The 16,773-nt window shown below is 46.1% G+C and overlaps 1 protein-coding gene across 1 annotated transcript in view; it reads left to right on the forward strand.

Moving 5' to 3' along the window:
• Positions 1-385: 385 nt before the first annotated feature.
• Positions 386-16,773, forward strand: part of Dsg2 (desmoglein 2) — a 58,217-nt gene continuing 41,829 nt past the window's right edge. Inside the window, exon 1 of the mRNA XM_045135295.1 lies at positions 386-458. Coding sequence (XP_044991230.1) covers positions 411-458 — 48 coding nt within the window. The 5' untranslated portion in view covers positions 386-410. The remainder of the gene's footprint in view (positions 459-16,773) is intronic.

A 16,773-nucleotide genomic window follows, 5' to 3' on the forward strand; every position in this document is an offset into this window, starting at 1 on the left:
GGGCCAGCGCACATTCTCGCTGAGCCAGACCTGTTCTCATCTGTTAAAGCTAGCTTTGTGCGTTCTTGGAGCCTGGGCCCCGCGGGTGAGAGGGAGGAGGAGGGGATCGGGAAGAAGAGAAGGTCTAGGCGGGGCTTGCCACTCAAAGTCCCCAGCTTGGGGACGTCACGGTCCCAGGTGCAAGTGCGACCGGGGAGGCGGGAGCCTGTCCTGCACCTCCCCTCCGGGGACCGTTCCGCACCTCCGGGCCCCGGCTGCCCTTTCCTCGCGGGCCACACCTGGAGCCGCGCCCCGGGCTGGGCCGAGGCGGCCGGGAGAGGCGGCCCTCCGGGCGGGGAGGAGCCGCGAGTCCCGGGCGCAGCGGGCGAAGGCCGGAGGCGAGGGCGCGGGCGCGGCGGAGCGAGGGCGCGATGGCCGGGAGCCCGGGGAGCCCGTGCGCGCTGCTGCCGCTGCTCCTGGTAAGTGCGGCGGGGCCGGGCCGCTCTGCACGCCGGGGCCACCCCGGGGCCGGGCCGGGCTCCTCCGCACCCCGCTCGCGGGACCCGCCTTGGGGGCGCGCTGGGCGGCTGCGCGGACGCCCGACCTGGGGCCCGGCCGGGTGGGTGGTTCTGGCCGCTGGCCACTCTGGGTCCCACTGTCCTTTCTGGTCTGTGGGTGCGATGAGCGTTAGGGTGGGAAACCTCCTTCGTGGAGGGTGCGGGATGGTGGGCGGGGTGTGGGGGGAACTTCGCTTGGAATCTTCTGGAATGGGAAACATGGAGGCAGCGGGGAGCCACCGTCCGCGCCCTCTTGCAGGTTCCCAAAGTTCCTGCAGTTTCCCAGGTCTCCCGCCTCCCGCCCAGGTCAGTGAGCGGAGGAAACCAGGAAAGGGAGCCGGGTTCTTAGAGAGCAAAACACAGCAGCTGAGAAATCGCTAGAACGAGAGTTTACGTCGCTTAAATTTCTAGTTGCGAAAGGTGCGGGACGTTTCATCACCCAAGAGAAAGCATGTTTCCCAAAGTGTGTTTTAAAACGATTTTTTAGTTACAGAAAAGCAAAGTGCAGAGCCACCACCCGTCAAGTGGCTTTTAAATGTCTCTTTTAAGTAATTGTTGTTGTTTTGTTTTGTTTTTGCCTGCTAGAGACAGTATTCAGTTCCAAGGTCTAAATTTCTTACATTTGGTCTCTGTGCTCCGGTTGCATTTTGAAGGACTGGTTCTCTGTTGAAAAGGTTGTGGATAACAGGAATGTGCCTGCCTTACAGCCATCTGCTAACTTGGTTTTGATCAAGTGACAGGGACAATGGTCATATAGGTGTGGGCTTTTTTGCTGGACTTCACAGATGTGTTCAGAGAGCGTGGTGTCTGTCTCTCCGTGAACCCAGAGCTCACAGACTGCTACGCTAAGCTGGGCAGCAAGTTCTGGGGACCATCCTGTGTGTCTCCTCAGTGCGGTCACCTTCCTCGTGGACGCTGGGGACTTGAGCTCAGTTCCTCGCGCTTCTGTGATGGGTGCTGTCACCGCTGACCCATCTTCCCAGCTCCATAATTCCTTTTTCTCTGGAACTAACTAGACTGCATTCTGTTATGTGCAGCTGTCCTCCGACTGGACAGGAAAATTTATGTATCTTCCTATAAAGGAACCATTACTCAGCAGTCGTTATTAAAGCATTGTCGTCCAGCTCCATACACATTGGAGCAAAATGCTGAAATGCAACTGGTGTTTTTTTTTTAATTTTATACTTTTTTTTTTAACTTATATTTGAGGGAGAAAGAAAGAGGCAGACAGAGAGAGAATGAACATGCCAGGTCAACCACTGCAAACAAACTCCAGAAGCATGTGCCACCTTGTGCATCTGGTTTACGTGGGTCCTGGGGAATCGAACCCGGGTTCTTTGGCTTTGCACCGCTAAGCCATCCATCCAATACCACAACTGTTTTTAATAGGAAGAATATCCTCACATTTGTATCATAGTGGAAAGTATTATAGAAATACACAGAACAGCCTAAGATTTTTGTTCCTTTTCAAAGGAGTATTCTATTATTGTCTAATAAGGAAAAATAAAATGCTAATGCACCTAAATTATTTATCTATTCCTCTGTGAGTCTATGAATTGGCTTGAATATTGCACCATATGAAGACTAGAGGTAGCTTCTTTTCTTATACAGTGAGAGTGTAACACTTAACAGCCAGGGGAGCCACAGCTATTCATTAGGAAGCAACGAGATGAGGGGATGAGGTTGCCCTAGGGGTCCAAAACAAAGCCCTAAATTACGTAATGGAAAATTTTCATGAACACACTGAGCTTGTATTGAAAATGACCTCAACCACACAGATAGAGTATGAAAATAAGCTCATGTGCCAAAAGTCTGGAGGAGTTACTAATTATCCTGCTGTCTATTCAGATGGGCGTTCATTGAAACCTTTGCATTGAATTTAGTCATGCTTTTGCCTAAGGAGAAATCTATCTTTCCATCTACCTATTTTTTTTCTCCTTCCTCTACCACAACTTCAGAATCCAGAGAAACTCCTCTTCGGGAAGTTAGATCTTTTAATAGACTGGATACTTATCTTTCTAATTTCAACCATTTCATAAACAGTATGTGATTTTATATCGAAGTTGCTCTATGTTCAAGTTCTTTGCCTTAACATAGCAGTCTCGGTTTTTGTCTCGTTCTATTGTCTTTCCAATTCAGTGTCCAAATTTCCCATTTTTATAAGACTAGTCATTTTGAGTATGGACCTGACCTAAAGGGCTTTGCTTTGTTAAATCAGCCTAGAATCCCTTTCCAAATAAGGTCACCTTCTGAAGTCCTTATGGTTAGGATTTCAGTATACCTTTTTGTAGAGAAGACATTTTACCCTCTATCCAGTAGGTTCCATTATCTGTAAGTTACCAGCAACTTGAATAATCAGTTATTTGAGAAACAGGGTATCTCATTTAAATGCCAAGTTTAACCATTTTTCTTAATTCCAAATTTAAGACAAACTACAAAAAAAAAAAAAAAATCGCGAAGATTCATTGATCTAAAATTGCCCTGATTTGGGGCTGGAGAGATGGCTTAGTGGTTAAGACACTTTCTTGCAAAGCCAAAGGACCTTGGTTCAATTCCCCAGGACCAGATGCACAAGGTGGCACATGAATCTGGAATTTGTTTGCAGTGTCTGGAGGTCCTGGTGCACCCATTCTCTCTCTCTCTCTCTCTCTCTCTCTCTCTCTTTTTCTCCCCCCCCTTCTCTTCCCCTCTCTCCTCCTCTCTCTTCATCTGCCTTGTTCTCTCAAAAAAATAAATTAATGAAATTAAATTTAAAATTTCCCTGATTATTAAGCATACTTGATGAGCTAAGCTTAATTTTCTAAGGCTGAGGTTCAGAAATATATATTAATAGAAACTCCATTTCACAGGTATAAGAGTAGGAACTACTGTTTAATTTTTTAATTTTAATTTATTTATTTGAGAGAAAGAGCTTCCAACCACTACAAATGAACTGCAGATGCATGAACCACCTTGTGCATCTGGCTCACGTGGGTCCTGGGGAATCAAACCTGGGTCCTTTGGCTTCACAGGCAATTGCCTTAATCACTAAGCCATCTCTCCAGCACTGCTTAATTTTTTTCTAAACACTTTATTCTTAACTAAAACACACCAATATCTGTATGAGAAAAACTACGTATTAGAGCCAAACATGGTGATACACATCTATAATCCTAACACTTCAGTGACTGAGTCAGGAGGATCATGAGTCTGAGGTTAGCCTGCATTGGTTACATTGTAAATTTCCTGCCGGTCTGGACTGCCTAACTAGATTCCATCTCAATAACAAACAAAAAAGACATAGTTGGATACAGATTAATATTTTACCACTATTAAATTGTATTTAAAATTATACATCTTAAGCCAGGTGTGGTGGTGCACACCTTTAATCCCAGCACTTGCGAGGCAGAAGTAGGAGGATTGCCATGAGTTTGAGGCCACCCTGAGATTACAGAATGAATTCCAGGTCAACCTGAGCTAGAGTGAGACCATACTTCGAAAAACAAAAACAATAAAATTAGAAATCTTGATTGAAGTCATAAATCACACATTTAAAAAATATTTTGTTGATTATTTATGTGCAAGGAGAGAGAAAAGAGAAGAGAGGAGAGAGAGAGAATAGATATGCTAGGAACTCCTGTTACTGCAGACAAATTCCAGACACATGTGCCGCTGTGTGTATCTGGCTTTATGTGGGCACTGAGGAATCCAACCAGGGTGGTCACAGTTTGGCAAGCAAGCACCTTTAAGTGCTGTAAATACTTCAACCACTGAGCCATTTCTCCAGCCCACCACCACACAATTTCACCTCTAACTACCTGTGCTACAGATCTCAACTGCTTTGCTAGCAGTTTTTCTTATTCTTTTAAATATCTTAATTTATTTGAGAGAGATAAAATGTGCACACCAGGGACGCATGCCACTGCAAACAAACTCCAGATACATGTGCCATTTTGTGCGTCTGGTTTTACATGGGTTCTGGGTAATTGAACTTAGACTGGCAGGCTTTGCAAGCAAGCATTTTTAACTGATTGTTTTATTTTATTTTATTGTGTTTTTTTTCATTATTGACAACTTCCATAGTTGTAGGCAATAAACCATGATATTCCCTCCCCCACCAACTGCTCATTTTGAATGTGGCTTTTTATTTATTTATTTGAGAGTAAAGAAGAGGCATAGAGAGAGAGAGAATGGGCGCGCCAGGGCCTCCAGCCACTGCAAATGAACTCCAGACGCGTGCGCCCCCTTGTGCATCTGGCTAACATGGGTCCTGGGGAACCGAGCCTCAAAACAGGGTCCTTAGGCTTCACAGGCAACTGTTTAACCACTAAGCCATCTCTCCAGGCCCCCAACTGCTAATTTTAACCAGGTGGTCTGTATATGATAGCAGGTTGCTTTCTCAGTTTAGTTCATCTTAAAGGATCAGAATGTCATAATATAGCAAACTTCTTTATCTCAAATTACGAGCAAAATTTATAGGGCTTTCTTATGTGTAAAGTTTGATAATTAGGATGCAGGAGGTTAGAACACCATGAATTATATCCTAGTGTTAGTAAGATGAGGCATTCACACAAGAAAGGAAGAGTGACCATTTTGAAAATTTGATGCCGGGCGGTATGCTGGACACAAGAGGTCTAAGGAAAAGCCAGGGTGTTCTGCCCTTGCAATGCTTAGAGTCTCGTAAATGGTGTAATCAGGAAATAGCCAGCTTCTCAGTGGGAAGTGACAGACAGCCGATGGCAAACACAGAAGACCGCACAACCTGAAGAAAGAGGGGCCACCCAGCACTGTGCGCCTCACGCAAGACGTGAGTGTGACTGAATTAGGTGACAGTGCGAGAAAGAGGGAGAGGAACATTCTAGTTTGTGGGAAGAACCTAAGTTCTAGAAAGCAAGATGCAAGGGTCTTTGCAGAAACCTGGAAAGCAGACCGTTACTTTAACAGAGAATGAGAGTCAGAAGAACGAGTAGGCCATGAGTATTTGGCTTCAGGCTAACCAAAAAAAAAAAAAAAAAAAACTCCTTGCAAAATGGGAGGTTTTTAAAATATATATATATATTATTTTTATTTATTTATTTGAGGGGGGAGAAAGAGACAGAGAGAGAAGGTGGGGAGAATGAGCGTGCCAGGGCCTCCAGGCATTGCAAACAAACTCCAGACACCTGTGCCACCTTGTGCATCTGGCTTACGTGGGTCCTGGGGAATTGAACCTGAGTCCTTTGGCTTTACAGGCAAAGAGCTTAACTGCTAAGCCATCTCTCCAGCCCCAAAATGAGAGCTTTTAGGGAGGTATGTTAATTTCTTTTGCATTGCTATGACCAAATACTGACAGAAACAACTTAAGGGAGGAAAGATTTATTGTGGCTCACAGTTTCAGAGGATTAGGTACATCACTGGGGGCAAGGGGAGTGGAACTGAGCAGTTCATGTCATGGAGGCCACGAAGCAGAGAGAGAGAGAGAGAGAGAGAAGAATCTCATTGCTTTACTGGCCTTCTTCATTTTCCCTTTCATTCTGTTCATTTGACCAGTCCACAGGGTGGTGCTCTCCACCTCCAGGGTAGGTCTTCATCAAGTAATTCCCTAGACACACCCTCAGACACACCCATAGGTGCGCCACACCATCTCCTAGGTGATCGTAAATCCAATCAAGTTGACAAGATTAATCATCATCGCAGGAAGTGTTCCAGTCTCTTAAGTAAATGAAAAGGTGCTTTTGGTTGAGATCTCAAGAGAGGGCCAGGGTGGAAGAGGGGATCTGATTGGTTGAGTAAAATCTTGCCTGGTTTAAAGAAAAGGAGGTATGTGGACGTGCTCTGCTATGATCCGGGACAAGTGGAGGACCGTACAGGCCAGCAGGAGTGGACACTTCCTTTTAGGGAGGTGTTTTGGTCTCTGTACGCCCAGGGTGTATTGATACTTTGTTCCCAAAGTCTAAGGCTGTTAAGCTATGTCACATCACCATCAGTAAGAACTGGCCAGCCATGATGAATTCTATCACAAAAGCTAGTGGCACCCACATGGAGAAACTGATAGGCAGCTAGCAAGGGACACGTCACACTTTTTTTTCTGGACTTGCTTCTTAAACTAGGTCCTTTGGAAATGAGTAGTCCTTCATGCATTCATTCATGTTAATACAAATTCATGCAGGCAGGTGCTTCCTGGCCAGTTTGGGAATGAAAAGGCAGAGTTAGACTCCTCTCTGAGGTCAGACTGTTAAGATTCTCTCAGTTCTGAAATACCTGCACCCCATGACTCTTGCACTACAAACTAAAACATAATAGTAGTAATTTTTCATACCACCTGCTTCATCTTAGTGACTTATTCTTCCTTGATTCTGTAAGTGCTCATTAAAATGGAGACAGTTGTGGTGGGGTTGGCCTATATATAATCTCAGCATTCAGGAAATAGAGTTAGAAGGACAAAGAGTTCCTGGTCATTATTGTCTATATGACAAGTTCAGGGCCAGTCTGAGCTACATGAGACCCTGTCTCAGCAAACAAGAAAGGAAAGGTCCAAAAAAAAAAGAAGAACAAGAAATAAGCCAGGCGTGGTGGTGCACGCCTTTAATCCCAGCACTTGCAAGGCAGAGGTAAGAGGATCACTGAGAGTTCGAGGCCACCCTGAGATGACAGAGTGAATTCCAGGTCCGTTTGGGCTAGAGTGAGACCCTACCTCGAAAAGCCAAAACAGAAAAAAAAAAAAAAAAAGGAAAGGAAAGGAAAGGAGAGAGATAGAGAAGAAAACAGACAAAACGGGGCAAGCGGTCCTAGCTCAGTCATCCTTCTGCATGATTTATTGTGTCTCTTTTTCAGCATCTCCTTCCTTTGCCTCCTCAATATTCTGTGGTTTCTTTCAATGCTAGGACCCCACAGAGGTTCTCACCCTGATTGCCCGAGTCAGTATAGCGGAGGGACACTTCACTAGAGGACAGCGCCTGTAACAGAAGCCCGGGAGGGAGGGAGTGGCAACGGTGCCACGGAGATGACGCCCCCGCAGGACCCTGTGGTGGGAGAAGCTGCCCTGGCGGCCTGGCCTTGTGCGGCTGACCTGCACAGCCCGGCCCTCTCTTGTGCAGTGTTTCTTCCCTCGTTAGATCTCTGAGGGTCCACACTCAGCACATCCTCAAGAGCCACGTCCTTCTAGCCACTCACTCCTTAACCTTCGTCTTCCCCTGTCTCTGCCCTGGCATCCCTCACAAGGTAATGCCAAGGGTGAGATGGGCCACCATTCAGACTTCTGCCACAGTAACATTACCCTAGCACTGGTCCTTGCTCCATCCCCGCCCCCCCCACCCTTGCTTTTTGTTTTGTTTTTCTAGGTAGGGTCTCACTCTAGTCCAGGCTAACCTGGAACTCACTATGTAGTCTCAGGGTGGCCTCGAACTCACAGCAATCCTCCTACTTCTGCCTCCTAAGTGCTGGGATTAAAGGCGTGCGCAACCACGCCCCGCTCCCCCTTGCTTTTTACTTTAATCTCCAAACTGTCTCTTGCCTTTTTTAAAAAAAGATTTATTTTATTTATTTATTAGAGACTCAGAGAAAGAGAGAGAGAAAATGGGTACACCAGAGCCTCTAGCCACTGTAAATGAACTCCAGATGCATGCGCAAACTTGTGAATCTGGCTTACACATGACCTGGAGAATCAAACCTGGATCCTTAGGCTTTGCAGGCCAGCTCCTTAACCACTAAGCCATCTCTACAGCCCTTGCCTTTTCTTTTTCTTTTTCTTTCTTTCTTTCCTTTTTTTTTTTTATGTAGGGTCTCACTCTAGCCCAGGCTAACCTGGAATTCACTATGAAAGGGTGGCCTTGAATTTATGGCAATCCTCCTACCTCTGCCTCTTAAGTGCTGGGATTAAAGGCGTGCGCCACCACGCCTGGCTCTCTCTTGCCTTTTCTTTTGCACAGTAGTGAAATAAAATCTTTTCAGAGGCACTAAGTGGTAAACTCCAAATTTGGAACCTGGTAGTGACTCTCCTCCACGCCTTCAGATGAAGGAAGGTCCCCAACGGAACGTGTGCTCATTTTCAGCCTGAGCAGGCTGCACTACAGACTCTGAGTCTTCACGCCTCCGTGCCATTCACTGATCTGTGCAGTTCCCTCCCGTCTGTCAACACAGGCTGATTCTCCAAGGCCAAGCCCATGGAAGCTTCTACCTGTATAAGCTCCCCAGAGCTATTTTTGTAGCTGCTGTGTGTACACGGTTAAGACTGTCTGCCTCTGCAGAGAAGTTACCCGGTCAGCCATGGCTTCTGCTTCCTGCCATCCCAGCTACCCGTGGTCAATCAATCGTGGTACAAAACGAGTAGATGAAAATTGTTTACAGGCATAAACAATTCATACATTTTATTGTGTTCATTTTTTTTTGTTTATCTTTATTTATTTGAGAGTGACAGAGAGAGAGAGAGAATGGGCACATCAGGGCCTCCAGCCACTGCAAACGAACTCCAGATTACATGCGCCCCCTTATGCATCTGGCTTACGTGGGTCCTGGGGAATCGAGCCTTGAACCGGGGCCCTTAGGCTTCACAGGCAAGCGCTTAACCACTAATCCATCTCTCCAGCCCCTTTATTGTACTCTTTAAAATATTTTTGCTTATTTAAGAAAGAGAATGACTATGGCTGCACCAGGCCCTCCTGCCACTGCAAACAAACTCCAGACACACACACACACACACACACACACACACACACACACACAGTGTCACAATGACACCTATTTTTGCTAACTAAAAAGGTTAATATAGGACAAGATATTTAGTTTCCACATAGGTGGAACAATAAATATTTGCCTGCCTTCCATACACTCAGCAGTCTCTCATTGTGTTGCTACTCATATGCACGCCCAAGAGCCTTGTGGGTCTGTGCGCCCCGGCCCCCCGCGATCGCGCATGCTGCGGGGCAGGGCGCTTCCTCCGGAGCACGTGGCTGGCGAGGCCGCGCCCCCTACCTGCGCATCAGCCCAGAGGTCTGCGGTCAGTGCTGAGCTTCTGGAACTGGAACTTCAGGTTGGCTGTAACTTGGAATCATTCCAGGAAAGAAAAGCAGAGGGAACGCTAAGGAAACACTTCAGCAGATTTCGTGCGTAGGATCCTGAAAAAGCGTTCCGACAGCTTCCTGCCTGGCACCTTGGATCCTTCGCTCTTCAGCCTTGCTGGTCCACTTTGCTGGAGCCCATTGCTGGTCCCTTGCTGGTGATTCCAGCTGGCCTTCCTGGCAGACCAGTGCCATCTAATGGTGACCAGAAGATAATCTAAAGCTCTGGGTTTTCTTAAACTCAGTGAGGAGAAAAATCTGGTTTTCTGCTTTTATTTATTTATTTACTTTTTAGCGTAATTTCCAGAGGTACGCCGCGGGAGGAGGAAAGACGGAAACACGCCACCTGTTCATCTGCCAAATCATGTGAAATGCACTGCATGTGTTTACTTTTATTTGCCTGGCTCCCAGAGCATGTATGGCTGCTAGAGAAAATACCTACCAATAAAATGGTAAAATATTTCAGAAATGAAATGTTCTGAGTCAGTGAAACTTGTAAAGTAGGGGGGGAAATATATGAACGAAGAGGAAATACCATTCACGCAAGCAATCCAATCTAATAGCAACGAATTAGTACGTGTGAAATCTAAGTACTCCTGTGGCTGAATCTGGAAATCATCTTTCCTCCCAGCTCTCTGTTCTGGAGTTTGTTTTTCAGCTTATGAATGACCCAAGCTCATGGTCTTCTTCCCTTGCTCTTGCTAGTCTGCGATTTTAACACTATGGCTTTCAAAACTGTCCTTCCAGGACCGGCATCATCAGTGTTACCCGGAAACCTAGAAACACATGTTCCTGGGCCCTACTCCAGACATAGTAAGTGAGAAACCCTAAGGTGGAGCCCAGAAATCTGTGTTGCAGAGAGGTGATTGTGATGCCACAGATATGTTGAAACCACTGTTCAATCTCCATGAGACAGTAACTAGAAAGAGAGAAAATTAAGCATTTTAAAGCCTACTTTTTGCTAGCTGTTAGCCAATCTGATCTTTTTTTAAAAAAAAAATGATTTTGGGGGCACAAAGTTGACACTTAATAAAATTAATGTCGACTTACTTTTCTGGGGTTCCCCTTAGTCTCTCCACACCTATGAGAAGTCTGGGACCAGGCCATGAATACACAACATTTTACTGGAAATAAGAATTCACAGTATGACCAGACAAGTTGGTGTGACACAGCATTGCTCAATTGTGTTTTAAAACTCTGAGTTGGTAAAATGGCACCAAAGCAGACATCGTCTGAGATGGAGTTGACTTCAATGTATGAATCACCTCAAGTCATAATCATTACACTGTGATCACTGCTATCTGAAAAGCAGACCAGAGATAATGGTAACCATGTACCTTGCCAGTCACCTGTGAAGTATGTGATAAGTTCTGTTCAGAGCCCATAAATTAGAAAGTGGTTCAGAGTTCTGCCTTTCTTATCTGTTGAGGGTTTTTAAAAATAAGAAATGATAAAAATTACTGTTATATATTAAAGCAACTGGAAGAGATATATAATTATCTGGGTTACTTACAAATTGTACCTTTAAGTCGGGATGTGTGTGTGTGTGTGTGTGTGTGTGTTGCACGCAAGGGTGTATGAGTGGCACATGTATGAATGGGTACACATGTCTGCGGAGGGCAGAGGCTGATATTAGCTATCTTTCTCAGTTGCTCTCCTTTACTCTCTGAGACAGGGTCCGTCACTGAATTCTCTAACTCAGCTAGCTGAGCCAGCCGGAGAGCCCCAGAGATTTCCTGTCTCCACTTTGCAAGTGCTGGGATTACAGGTGCTCGCTGCCACACTACGCATTTTGTACACTGTCCTGGGGATACAAACTCAGGTCCTCCCGTGCTTGCCCAGCAGGCCATTTGCCCACTCAGTCATTTCCCAGCCCTAAATTGGATTTTTTTTTTTTTTTCGGTTTTTCGAAGCAGGGTCTCATTCTAGTTCAGGCTGACCTGGAATTCACTATGTAGTCTCAGGGTAGCCTTGAACTCACGGCAGTCCTACCTCTGCCTCCCAAGTGCTGGGATTAAAGGTGTGCACCACCACACCCAGAAAAATTGTATTTTTATTAAGTTCTAACATTTAGCTATAAAATAAATATAAGTACTATCTCTTCCCCCACCCCCCCCCCGCCCTACAATTTTTTTTTAAGTATGGTAGATAAAATTCTAACCTAATCTGGTCTATATCAAACTTATCAGAAAAACTTTCCAAAATTCTGGGTGCTTCTGAATGTCCTGGTCACAGGCTTGTCCTAGAAGACCCAGTGATGACAGAAGCCTGCCAAGGCCTCCATGGCTGGAGAGCTGGTCGGGGGCCACATCTCTAGTTCCGCCAATGCAAATACAAAATTCAGTACTGTGACCAGAGGAAATAAACAAGTAGCATCTACTACCTTTATCTTATTTCCTGAGGTGGCTTCAGGCAAAGTTGAAATCACTTTATGAATGGATTTGGGATGATCCAGTAACTCAATCTGATTTGACCTTCTATATGGTACAAGTGGGCAGGGGAGGGGCTAAATGTTTGAGCATGTTCTCCCTGATCAGAAGGGTGCGTGAGAGCCCAAGTGTTCTAGAATGGTCCTAGAGATTGTATTAGTTACTTGCTTGTTACTCTGACACACTACCTGACAAAAGCACCCAAAGGAAAAAAAAGGGAGGGCTTATTTTGGCTCATAATTTGAGGGTACAGTCCATCTTGGCGTGGTGGCCAGAGCATGAAGCAGTTCATCACATTGTTTCCATGGTCAGGAAGCTGAGAAATTAATGCTGGTGCTTAGCTCATAGTCTCCTCTCTATTCACCCCATGCCCCTGACATGGTGCCACCCACATTGAAGGTGGAGCTTCCCATTTCAATTAACCCACTCTAGAAATACCTTCACAGGCATGCCCAGTGATTTATCTTCTAAAAAAGTCTGTAAAGTTGATAATATTAACCATCCCTGAGGGGATCTGAATGTAAAAAACAACCAAGGGCTGGAGAGATGGCTTAGCAGTTAAACGCTTGCCTGTGAAGCCTAAGGACCCTGGCTCAAGGCTCAATTCCCCAGGACCCACATTAGCCAGATGCACAAGGGGGCGCACATGTCTGGAGTTCATTTGCAGTGGCTGGAAGCCCTGGTGCACCCATTCTCCCCCGCCCCTCTCTCCTCTCTCTCTCTCTCTCTCTCTCTCTCTCTCTCTCTCTCTCTCTCTCTGACAGTCTCAAATAAATAAAAATGAACAAAAAAATTAAAAAAACAGCCAAGCATGTGCTAGCTGACCATACCGACTACTTTCTCTAGAAAGTTCAATTCTACTTGAATGGAAATATTGTGCCATATTGTCTTGAGGTTGAAACAAGATTTTAATTTATGTTGTGCCCCTGTACATATGTAGAAAGATACCTGTCCTTCTGAGATGTTAAAGCTCACTGGTCACCTCACTGTGAAATCATAGGGCCACAAAAGGAAGTTCAAGGTCACTTGATTTGGAGAATGACCTCAGACAGAACCCCTCAGCCAGAAGAACTCTCACATGGGGACACCTGGATCCTCCTGGTTTCCCTGCTAAAACTTATCAAAGTGGCTTCAGAACAGAAAGTCTTTTCTACAGTTGCTGACCTAGAAAACAGAGAGTACATTCATCGAGAGTGTTTCACAGTGATGTTTGACCTTTCCTCTCACTTCTGCCAAAAAAGATTTTTTTTTTTCTCATTACCAGGAAGGCCCATTTTTATAGGATGCCCAAGACCCAACAGTAGAAATTATAAAATTTTTATAAATTGAAAAAGCTTTTGAAGGATATTTCTGGTATCTAAAAACATAACTTTGGCTACAAAGAGTAGAGGTTTGTTTTTCTTCTTTAGACATATTACTTATGACACTTTTCTTCTGCCACCAAGTTCCTTGTGAGAAAAAAAGAGCGTGAAATTTGGTGGTTGGGAGATTTCACAATAGTCCTTACTATCTAGGACCCTTCCCGCACTAGTAACCCTTTTGCAACATTCCAGCAGGAAGTCACGCAAGCTTATAGAGCAGTGGATAAAGTCACAACTCGGTGGTGGAGCACTTACCCAGCATGCACAAGGACTTGATTTCCGTCACCAGCACTGCAAAAAAGAAACAAGTGGGCTGGAGAGACGGCTTAGCAGTTAAGGTGCTTGCTTGCGAAGCCTAAGGACCCATGTTCGACTCCCCATATCCCATGTAAGCCAGACGCACAGAGTGATGCACGCACAAGGTGGCGTATTGTCTGGAGTTACAGTGGCTGGAGGCCCTGGTGTGCCAATTCTCTCTCTCTTGCTCTCTCTCATTTCTTTTTAAAAAGACCAGTCTATTGGGCTTGCCTCAAAAAAGGAAGGAAGAAAGGAAGGGAGGGAGGGAGGGAGGGAGGGAGGGAGGGAGGGAGGGAGGGAGGGAGGGAGGGGAGGGAGGGAAGGGGAAGAGGAAGGGGGGAGAAGAAGAGGAAGGGGAAGAGGAAGAGGAAGGAGAAGAGGAAGAGGGAAGAGGAAGAGGAAGAGGAAGGAGAAGAGGAAGGAGAAGAGAAGAGAAGAGAAGAGAAACAATGCACTCAGAGGAGATGTGCACAAAGAGGTGCCAAGGACTAACTGTAGGATTAAAGGCAGGGAGGTCATCTTATCACGCTGCCTGCAGCACAGCACCAGGTGAGAACTGTGCTTGTTACCTTAGAAGTCGCCCCACGCTCTGCCACAGCCTTTCCTTCTCCAGAGAGCTGGCAAGAGCCCCACTGTGATGGTTTGAGCGCAGAAGACCCAAGGGCTGGTGGTCAAGTGCAGCCCCCGCTGCTCAAGCTTAAGAAGCCTTGAATGATCACTTACTCTTATCTAGTGCCTTCCTTGGAAGCCTGTGGAACATCTCCTCCTCCTTAGAGACCTGGGAGCAACAGAGGCCTTCTTTATCTCCCACTCTCCATTGCTTCCATGGCTTCTCTTAGCTTATGTCCAGAAACATCCCCACATCCCACCCCCAGCAACTCATAAAAAGGGACACCATGCTTTATTCCTCAGATTTTTAAATATCTCTGCCTCTTCCTTCCTCTTCTCCCTTCCTCCTCTCCCGGCTTTAGATGCCACCATACCACCTATGGCACGGGGCTACAACTCTCCTGCTCTACGAAAGCGTTTTGACTCAGTGCCTCTCCTTGAACCAGTCTGCTCTCCCTCTCCTTGGTTCTATCTGTGCATGATCTCCATGATCCTTTGGAACTTACTTAATCATCAGACCCCAGTTGTAGTAGTTTCCCATCACATAAACTGGGTCTGGCTTTAGCCTCAGCACCTTATGAACTGGAAACATCAGATAATGCCTATTAAGGGGGTAGTCCAGTGTACTGCAAGGTGTTGACCAGTATCTTTGGTCTCAACCCTTGACTCCCCCACATCCACTGATTTACCAACCCCCAAGATCTCCAGGCAAAATATAACCCATGGTAGCTCAGCTAGAAGAGGCAGCAAAGCAGTTCCCCCAGCTGAGAGCCTCATGTAAATGTCAGTAATGTGTCCTGTGAAGTCAGAGCCCCAGTGAAACAGTCCTTGGTTACTTGCTTTGGAAAAGATTGAGATGTAGCTAACATTTTCTCAGTCCATTAAGCATCACTTCTACAGCTGACAAAATGATGTCATTCTCAAGGCTTTTTGTAAAAAAATGTGTGCGATAAATAAATGCAAATAGGTGAACCATATTATCTCCATTCTAAGACAGCCTTAACTTTCAGGTGCATATATGATGCACGCATAGAAAGTTGCACATGTACCGGGCGTGGTGGCAACAACCTTTAATCCCAGCACTTGGGAGGCAGAGGTAGGAGGATCACCGTGAGTTCGAGGCCAGCCTCTGAGACTCCACAGTGAACGCTAGGTCAGCCTGGGCTTCACCCTTGATGAGGTCCCTAGATGACCAAGGTCTTAGCTTCGAACAGTTTTACCTCCCTGTTCTCTTCCCCATTTGTACCCCTTCCTCTTTGGGCATGCCCCTTTCCACTTCCACATCACATACATTCTAGTACCCATCCCACACCCCTTCCGTAAGGTCTTTTTTACCTCTCATGAGCCTCATTCTAGTTTCTAAGCCTCTACCCATACCCACTCCCACACAGATATACCCACTTGACCATTAGAAGCTCGGCTGGGCATGTAAGAGAGAACCTGTGGCCCTGGTCTTTCCAAACCTGGGCGTGGCACTTTGAATCAGATGTCCCCATGAGCGGATGTGTTGTCGATGCTTGGTGCATAGCCGGTGGCAATCTTGGAAGTGTATTTCTGAGGACAGGCTTTGGAGTGTTGTAGCTCAGCTAGCTGCCCGTGTTCTATCTGCTGTGACAAAACATGACGACCAGCCTCTGCTCGACCATCCTTTCCCTGGCAGGCCGAAGCTTCCCCCTCGAGACCTAAAGCCAAAGTAAGCCCTTTCCTGCCATCACATGCTTTTGGTAAGCAACATGAAGGCAATTAAAGAGAGGAAAAAAAAAAAAAAAAAGTGGTGCCGGAGAAGCGGGGGCTGTTGCTGGAAACCCGACTGTGTGGTTTTCGGTCTTTTGAAACTGGTTTGTGGGAGGAATGTGGAGGGTTTGAAATTAGCCTGTTTTTCTGGCCTCACCTCTGATTACCTTCACCACACTGATGACCACACTGCTTGTTTCCAACAGCTCCATGCCTGACTTGTCTCCTCATGCCGCTGGGGGCCTCTAGGCAAAAGCAACCTTATCTTGCAACTCTTCCCATACTTCTAGATCATTCTACTACACTGCCCCTACTTTAATTTCCTTGCTCTTAATCACAACTGACTTTTCACTACTTAAGAGTCCAGTAGGAGCCAGGCATGGTGGTGCACGTCTTTAATCCCAGCATTCGGGAGGCAGAGGTAGAAGGATTGCCATGAGTTTGTGGCCAGCCTGAGACTACGTAGTGAATTCCAGGTCAGCCTGAGCTACAGTGAAACCCTACCTGGGGGGTGGGGGGAGAAAGAAAGAATCCAACAGAAGAAGTGGAAAGATGGCTCAGCAGTTAAAGGCACTCGCTTACAAAGACTAATGCCCTGGGTTCAATTCCCTGGTACCTACATAAAACCAGATGCACAAAGTGGCGCATGTGTCTGGAGTTCCTCTGCAGTGGCAGGAGGCCTGGGGCTCTCTCTCCCCTTCTTTTTCTCTCTCACAAATAAATAAATAATTTTTTTATAAAAGAATCCAACATGATAAGGACATTGAATTGCTCAGCAATTGCAGGGGCTTAG

The sequence above is a fragment of the Jaculus jaculus genome, chromosome 15 (genome assembly GCF_020740685.1).
Source record: "Jaculus jaculus isolate mJacJac1 chromosome 15, mJacJac1.mat.Y.cur, whole genome shotgun sequence".
NCBI classification, from domain to species: Eukaryota; Metazoa; Chordata; class Mammalia; order Rodentia; family Dipodidae; genus Jaculus; species Jaculus jaculus.